Below are 9,077 nucleotides of genomic sequence, written 5' to 3' on the forward strand. Positions count from 1 at the left end.
AACCGAACACATGCCGAGCTCCAGCGATAAGTGCCCACCTCGATGGCATGCTCAGTTGTTCATGGCAACCTCAATCGTGGAGGATGGTTATGTCTTTAACCTCTACAAATTAGGTGTGGCCTCTCCTTGCCGCACCTATTTTTTTTTTCCTTCTCTTACTCTTTTCTTTCTCTACTATACTCTCCTCTCGACTCTCATGTATTCTAACCATTCAGAGCCAGAGCATTCAAAGGAAGTGAACAGGAAACAGAGGGAGGAGGAGATTAACACCTAACCTCAAAGGAGTGAAGAAGGGTAAGAATCGAAATTGGCTCATCTAAACCTCTCTCTATTTGTTTACTGCTTTGAGTATCTTGCTACTTTTCCCCACCATTGATATTGTTGTAGGCATTGATTTTGATGTTCATTTTACAAGCAAAAAATATTAGATGGATTTCTTGTGTTTTGTAATTTATCCGGTATATTATGGTTTGTGATGAATTGTTGTGCATGTACCTCATGACATATTGTGGTTTCAAGCAGTTTATTGGCCAATCATGTTAAAAATCATAACCTGCAATATATTGGGAAATTAACTTGCTCGTATATTAGAAAACAAGGGAATTAATCTTGTTGCGCCCATTCATGTGAGAGTGTCACTTTAAGCTGGTTTTTTAGTGCAAAAATTGCAGCTGATTGAAAATGTATGTTAGATTTATGTCTATCTCCATATAATTTTTTTAAGGGGGACTTCTCCATATAATAGTCGCTCTGATTGTTAGATTCGTTCCTATGCTTTTTTACTCGGATCAGCAAAACTATGTTGCTTTGGTTAACTCATTTCAGACTATTTTACAAAATTTCCAAGTGGACTGATAAAGGAAAAGTTCATTCTTTGATTTAACTGTACTAGCCCTCTTTTCCATGCAGATCATTTCAAAGCTCTCAATTTCCACTATGACTCCACACTCTAGATGCAATTCATTTGATTCAGCATTTGGAAATCAAACTAACAATCTTAATTTTATTGTAGTGTTTCTCGAGCACTGTGGAGGAGAAGGCAAAATGGGTCTTCAAGAAGCTCAAAGGTACTACTGTTCTGTTCTATTCCATGATTGGTTGTGTCTGTGAAAATAAGAGTGAATCTAAAGAGAAGTTACATGATTGATTACAACATTCTGGGTGCATGTTATGTTTTTCTCCAATGGACATGTTCTCAGGATAAAGTTTTTCTCTGTAACTTTAAAAATCATACCTGCAACTTTTTTATACTAAAAATTATATTGGAAAATATAAGAGTCTTGACTGGATTGGTATGCCTGTGTCATTTTGTTTTAAGTTTTGACTGGATTGGTCTGCCTATATCATTTTCTTTTATTGGTTTACTTATGATTGGCATGAGGATCATGTGTTAGATTTCAAACTAATATAACATGTTAGATTTATGTGTTTATAAAGAAATCATGTGTTAGATTTATGTGTTTATAAAGAAATCATCAACTGAAATTTGTATCATCTCAATGTATAAAGATGATCTCAATATCATTAGAAATACACAAGACATACATGAAACGCGTAGTCATCTTAAAGACAGAATTTGATATGAAACATTTGGGTAAAACTAAATCTTTCTTAGGTCTACAACTAAGCATATTCCCTCAATATGTATATTAGTTTGCTTATATCCAAAAGTTATTAGATAAATTCAATATGGATAAATCATATCCATCAAAACATCTATAGTCATAAAATCCCTTGATATGGATAATGATCCATTCAAACCTCGGGATAATGATAAAGAGATATTTAGACCTAAAGTTTCACATCTCAGTACATTTGGAGCGCTAATATATCATGCAAATAGCATCATGTATGATATTGCATTTAAAAAAAAACTTGCTACCTATATATAGTGCAGCTCTAACAAAATGTCATTGGACATGAATAAAAAATATTCTCAGATATTTCACATCACTGTATGTTCTATAAAAAAAACTTAGTATGTTTGGATATACATATGCTTGCTACTTATTTGATCCCTATAATGACATCTCATAGATAGATTTTGTACTCTTATATGGTGGAACAATGTTCTCGATGAAGTCATCAAAACACTCTCATGGCTACTTCCACTATACATTATGAAATAATTGTATTATATGAAGCATCACATGAATATGTATGATTTCATATCATTGTCAACCACATACAAGAATCTTATGATATTGGTTAATTAGAATTATCTACCATTATCTATGAAGATAATGCTACTTATATTGCTCAAATACATATATGTTATATAACAAGCAATATCACAAAGCATATTGCCCCAAATAAATTTATCTTCATGAATTGCACAGAAATGGAGAGATATATACATTGAAATAGAGTCATATGATAATCTTGCAGATTTATTCACAATATCTTTACCAACATTTTTATTCCAGATATATGTTGAAGGAAAGGAATTGATATGAGACGAATTTGAGATTTGTAAAGTTCAAGAAAAATTAACTCCTAAAATATAACTTGTTTATCATAATCAGATCATACATATTGTACTTTTTTCCTTTATAAATTTTTCCTATTAAGATTTCTCATATAAGATTTTTAATGAGATAATATCAATACAAGTATATATGACATATCAATATTTCCTAATTTTTTTACTAAGTTTTTAAAGAAGTTTTCAATAGCATATTATTATTCTCCTTATATTTTTCACTCAGAGTTTTTGGAGAAGTCTTCAATTTAATGTATATAAGATTAATTAAGGAGGAGTGTTACAAATAAAAAATGATCAATAATCACCATTGGCAGTTGCAGATGTCCGTTAGGAAAGAGATATCTCCCAACACACACATGTCCACTCACATGGTATAAATATACATCAAAGATTAATGAAACAAACTAATCGATTCATTTCTCTACTTCAACTCTCTGTCACTTATCACTATTACAATTGTTTTTATCAATAATCGCCATTGGTGGTTGCACATGCCCATCAGGAAAGAGGTGTCTCCCAACGGACACATATCCACTAACATGGTATATAAATGTACATCAAAGATTAATGAAAAAACTAATCGATTCATTTTTGTACTTCAACTTTCTATGTCACTTATCTCCATTACAATTGTTTTTGGACAGCATCCAAGGCGCGAGTTTAACTGTCGTATGGCAACAAAGTTGCAACTCATGATCACACAAGTCGGACATTTTCAGACCTACCGTCTGTGCCGACAGCTTATCTGTTCACTAAGATATGCCAACAGGATTAACCACAGAAGGTTATGCTAAATGACAAGCAACTGAAAATCAAAAAAATTACGATCGATGTCTCTCGATCCAACCGTCGATGCCTCCACCACAAAGAATTCCTGTCGAACTAGCTTGCTGGCGCAAGAATTCCTCTCAAAACCTGGGGAATGGGATACAAATGGATACAATAGATAGTTTTAGGTCACTACTTACTTTATTTTTTTCTTAACTTAATTAAATGAGAGTTAATCTCTAAATTTTTTTCTAAGTTTTAGGTCGACTCAATGACCAAAAAATACAAAACTTGCATTCACTAGAGAGCACATCCCGACCACGAAGCTCGCCAACAGCACGTGGAGCGATGTCAGCTGTATGGAGTCAAATTTCCAGTTGCTTGCAGCGTGGCAAATGTGTTAACCAAAAGACTGAAAAATGATGAAGCAAACTTCCAAAGGAAAAAAAAAAGACCAATTCCTTTGCAAAAGCCAGCTTATATGAGAAGCTAGTGCAATGCAGCTTCTACTTCTCACTTGAATTCCAGCTTCTTGCTTCTTTATAAGCTAGTCCAGAATTCTACATTATGTGAGTACTGTGGCTTTAACCTGCAAAAAAGCCAGAAGTAGAAGTGACAAAGGAGGCTTTAAGTTTCTTCCATCCTTGAACAGCAATGCAATGGATGCACCATGCAGATAGACGTGCTCCTAAAGCATGGCCGCAGGCAGTCTAGCACAGCTGTAGTCAGGAGATAACTTAGGGAAACAGACACTATGTAATCTCTTGTGAAATTCTTCAGTTTCAAACAGACAGCAGGACAAAATCCAGTGAGCTGACTGCCGAACAACGGAAGATGGCAACCAGTGTGAAGTGTCAAAATAGCAGCATCAGCATACAAGCTTTTATTTCCCCAACACACAAACCCAAAAAAACAAGGGAAAACACATACGCTTAAGCGTACCATCACTTCACACCTCTTCTATTTGTGGTCATTTCGCATACCTACTAATTATCTTAGATGTGAAATAACCATGCGCATACAGTACCAGAAAATCTAGAATACTAGCATCAAGCATAAGGTACTCGGCAATCATGACTTCACACGGTAAACTGATAAACTAGCAGAAGCTCCACACCAACAGTCAATCCATGCTACTCCCTCCAATCCCAAATATTAGTCTATTAGGATATCAACATGGTCTTCAATATGTCACTTTGACTAATGATATCTATAAAAAATATATAATTTCAAATATAAAGATTTATATATTATGAATATATTTTTCATGATGAATCTAGTAACATCAGCCTTATGTTGCCAATCTATATGATTTTTTAGCTATTGATGGTAAAAGCTAAAAAAGTTTGACTTAGGACAAACCTAAATGGATTTATGTTTGGGATCGGAGAGGGAGTACAAGATACTTAAGAATGGATCTGATGCAACAGCCTACATTTACATTGTTACCAGAGTTGCCCTATGGATAAATGATAGAAAAGATACTCAGATTTCTGCTAGAGCTCAGAAGATCTTCAAAATTTATAATGTTGTGCAGCATCATTCACGACTATTACCAAAAAATTTCATGGTAAAGTATACAACTAAAAGAGAAAGCTGTTTCACTTGGCAATCCATGTGGCGTGTACCTGGAAAAAATACTAAGAAACAAACACAATGTAAGTTTAGGTAGTTGAGAAGCAAAGGACTGCACAAGCATTGCTTGGGGCTCACCAAATTGCATGCAGAAAGCCAGAAACATCACGTAAGTTGTAAACCCATAATTTCAAAATGAGCCACCAAATTATGTTTCCCTGGAATGTCGACAGAACAATGATGACAAAAGAAAAGGACAATGGAGAATAGGGTATCATAGGCTACAAAGTTTTGCAAAGTAACAAGCATTAAGGTTATACATGCTCAGCAGCAGCTCATCTCCTACTCTGTCCAGTAACAAAGTCTACCGCAACCCGACATTATAATTCATAACATCTTTGTATTGAGCATGATCCTGCAAAAGAAAGAAAGAAAGAAAGAAATTAGCTTAACAGTCTTGAATGGGAAGTAACTAACGAATTAACTTCTGAAACAACCTAAGCCAGTAACTTCTTAAAGCAAAACATCATAACAAAGATCGTAGCAATGAACTCTTGCGGTAAGTCATCAAGGATGTGAAACATAAATATGACAGTGAAAAAGAAATGTATTAAAGCAAAAAAAAATGTATATGATGTTTTCCAGCTAATGTGGCACTTAGCAAAATGCTCAATAATCTGCCAAAACTTCAGACACGATAAAAATGCAGATCCACACAAGATTTTGCATTAAAGACACTTTGGATTCAAATCGAAATCCATTACAGTTTCCACATTCATATTAGGACCAGATACAGCAATTTTGGGTTATAATCTAATCCACACAAGAGATCCTGAATTCGACTACCCTAGAGAATTTGGTTGTATCTTTCATCAGATCAGTTGTGCAGCGAAGCCTACTACTACACTGGTTTAGTGTGCTTCATATAAGAATATAGATATCCAAAATGATAATTGCGCAAAATCCAAACCAGAGTTGATATGATCCATATTTCAATCCAACAATACACAATAACACAAATTCATTTAGGGTTTGGACAGAAAAATACTGGTGTGGAACATCTTTTCCATGTGTTTTAAAACTTGGTGCCTAGTGCCACCTAGGCGCTTGGCAGTAGGTGAGGTGGAAGATATACAGGAATTATTCCATGTAACTTGCTAGAGGAAGTACAGTTATTATTTAATCATATCATAATATACCACTAACTTTAACAGCAAATTAACTTGTATTCAGGACAAGTTTGTGATGAAAACAAGCTTGATGCTACGTTGTAGGTAAATGATTTGCATACATCAACACGGTGCCATCCTTAGATCAAGTGCACTTGAATACTCGCACATCTATGTCCATATAGAGTCAGTAGCAAATTAATCTGCATGGTTGTTTACTTCCAGATACACACATACGGTTCTCATCTCCCTGACCCCAAGGGCTTCAGCAAAGGCATCTTCCTAAGACTCTCAGAGGTTAGAACTACAGTCAAACAAAATGTTTCTACAGAAAGTAAACAAGGTTCTTCCTATTTGGTTGCCAATGTGAACAGTGCCTCAAATGACCAATAAGGTAACAAGGAAGATTACCAAAATGGTGTGATGAAATAAGATATCCCGACGAAGTATCTAGAAATTTTGAAATTAAATTGAAAAAGAGCAGCAGGTGTTGAAAAGAAAACAGGTAATGACCACTAAGTAGTTAAAAAATAATAAGCCAAAGTGACAAATATTCTTTCTGACTCTATCATCCCAAGAATATATATTTGACAGAGTTGGTTCCTCTCTATCTCTAGGTCCCAACTCTACACCAGTGTACTTGTATTTATAGAAATAATCAATGAGCACTTTTTTTTGCCGAATTCAAACTTTAAGACAATAATAAACTAACTACCATGGTTCACAATTCGTCCATCATTTCCCTCCATCCTCTTTGTGGTGCCAAGCTTCAACAATATGCCCATGAGTTCATCCTCCACCGTTTCTAATCCTCGCTCACCTTATTAGAGGGGCTAACTAGATGAAGAACAGCAAAGAGGTCTTAGTATGAAAGCTCTGGGCATTCATGAAGGATTGTCTGCCCTGTAAATTGAGCGTTATGCACTCAATGTAGCTCACTTCGCCACAACACAGTAATCCATAGTTTTACCAATTATATATCTCCAAAACACACAATCCATATACAATGATTAGGGCACAAAACAGTTACAGCCCATACATTCCCCAGGACCCAGCCATCAAGTTAAATATATTTTAGTCCTGTTTATTGTCTATAATACTTATTAGAAACATTCCTAACAAGAGAAGATTACCGCACGAAACAGACACTTCCTTGTTCAGAAAACCATAGAACAATTCAACACAAAAAATCCAATAGACCCACGATTCATGTTTTTTTCAGTAGGATCCAGAATCGAGTTGCCATAGCTAATCAATTAATGCAAATTTCAAGTAATTTTGACTAGCAAGAAAAGGGCAAAGAAATTCGGACCTTTCCCCTCCTCAACGGTTGCGCTCGGGCGGCAGGGGCCGGTTGAACCCACCGCGGCGGTTCATGTACTGGCGCGGCTGCCGCTTGGTGACGGCGCGCACGCCGCTGACGTCGGCGTCGGGCACGTGCTTTCCCTTGGTGGAGTCGAACCCGACGGGGATGCCCATCATCTTCATCATCTCGAGCTCCTCCGAATCCATGTCCCCGTCCCCGTCGCCCCCCGCGGCCGCGGCCGCCTCCCCTCCGCCGCCCCCGCCCTTGGCGCCCGCGGGAGGGTCGGCCTTCTTGTCTTCCTTGTAGGGATCGGCGGCACCGGGGGACGCCTCGCGGCGGCGCTTGTGGCGGCCGGCGTCAGGGGAGGGGGACGACCGGCCGCGGTGGGAGTGTGAGTGGCGGCGGTGGGAGCGATCTCGGTCTGCCGACGGGGAGCGGGACCGGGAGCGCTTCCGCTCCCGCTCGGGGCGGCGGTCCCGATCTCGGTCGCGATCCCTACCACGGTCCCGGTCCCGGTCGCGGTCGCGATCCCCGCTCCGGTCCCGGCCGCGATGGCGATCGACGTCTCGGTCCCTTTCACGGTCGCGGTCGCGGGGCTTCTCCTTGTCGCGGCGGCGGTCGGACATTTTCTGCGGCGAGGACGGGGAGCGGAGGTAGGGTTTGCTTGATGCTCGGGGCTTTTGGGGCCAAGCATCTTTCGAGTTTTGAATACCACCGTCCCACAATTTTCTTTGGAAATTCCAAACAGACCCTAGCGTTAGTTATTCTCAAAAATACCCAAAATTATTTAAACATTCTGGAATTCCGATTGCATTTGAAAAGGATTGTACGCAAAAGCACCTAGACACAACATTCGTCCACCTTATGGCTTGTTTGGAAACGGCAGTATTGACAAAATAAGTAATATATGAAACTTATGTTGTAAAAATTGATAGTACGTTCATATTTACAAATACAGTATGTGTATTTGGTATACTATTCATCGAAAATGGGTTTTCGGTACATGCACCAAATAAGGGGTCCCGGGTGTTTTCAGTATTTTATATGCCGAATATGGTGTTGTGCACCGTATTCGATATATGAGGTGTCGAAAACCGATTGTATTCGACATATGAGGTGTTGAATATGATGCACAGTGTTATATTCGGCATATGAGGTGCCGAAAAGGGTCTAGATGTTATTGCTTTCGCTACATCGCGTGCTGATGATTTTTCTCTTGTCGCGTATTGCTGTCGTTGTCGCGTGCTGCTGCTTTTGATGTGTCGCGTGCTGCTGCTTTTTCTATTGTCACGTCCTATTGCTTTCCTTGCACTCATTTTTGCAGTTAGAGCTATAAAATGAGAGTTGGCTTCAGTTGAGGAGCAGCAATGCGAAAAGAGAAGGAACAATGTTAGGAGAGGAGCAGCAGCGTGAGAAGAGTAGGAGCAGTAGGAGAGGAGTAGCACGAGGAGCAGCAATGTGAGTTGAACACTTCGAGAGTGCTCTATTCAGTTATAGTAAGTACTTAGATTACGTATTTAATTAATACTAAGACTAGTAGTAGTAATTATGTTAAGTTAAAAACTAGAGTACTTAGTTTATTTACTTAGTTTGATTATATGAATTTGATTAGTTAGTGTAATTAAATTATTTACTTAGTTTAATAACATGAATTCCATTAATTAGTGTAATTAGATTATTCGCTTAGTATAATTGTATGAATGTTATTAACCAGTATAATTAGAGACTTTATGTAATTAATCAGAGTTATTAGAGTTATATGATTAATAGGATT

At 37.8% G+C, this 9,077-nt stretch overlaps 1 protein-coding gene across 2 annotated transcripts; it reads right to left on the minus strand.

Moving 5' to 3' along the window:
• Positions 1 to 4,998: 4,998 nt before the first annotated feature.
• On the minus strand, positions 4,999 to 8,005 carry LOC133922161 (uncharacterized). Of its 2 annotated transcripts, XR_009910400.1 has the most exons (3): positions 7,310 to 8,005; positions 5,149 to 5,243; positions 4,999 to 5,046 (listed from the first exon to the last, which is right to left on the minus strand). XR_009910400.1 is itself a non-coding variant. In XM_062367367.1 (2 exons), the coding sequence occupies exon 1, from the start codon at positions 7,927 to 7,929 to the stop codon at positions 7,321 to 7,323; it is 609 nt and encodes a 202-aa protein (XP_062223351.1). In that variant the 5' UTR covers positions 7,930 to 8,005; the 3' UTR covers positions 4,999 to 5,243; positions 7,310 to 7,320. The 2 variants fall into 2 exon arrangements, 1 of the variants encoding a protein (XP_062223351.1); XM_062367367.1 differs by having other exon boundaries at positions 4,999 to 5,243.
• Between the last annotated feature and the right edge of the window lie 1,072 nt (positions 8,006 to 9,077).

Source organism: Phragmites australis, chromosome 6, assembly GCF_958298935.1.
Source record: "Phragmites australis chromosome 6, lpPhrAust1.1, whole genome shotgun sequence".
Lineage (NCBI taxonomy): Eukaryota > Viridiplantae > Streptophyta > Magnoliopsida > Poales > Poaceae > Phragmites > Phragmites australis.

Bases quoted from the DNA above. Each gene is read 5' to 3' on its own strand.
- LOC133922161 (XM_062367367.1), bottom strand. From the start codon at position 7,929: ATGTCCGACCGCCGCCGCGACAAGGAGAAGCCCCGCGACCGCGACCGT.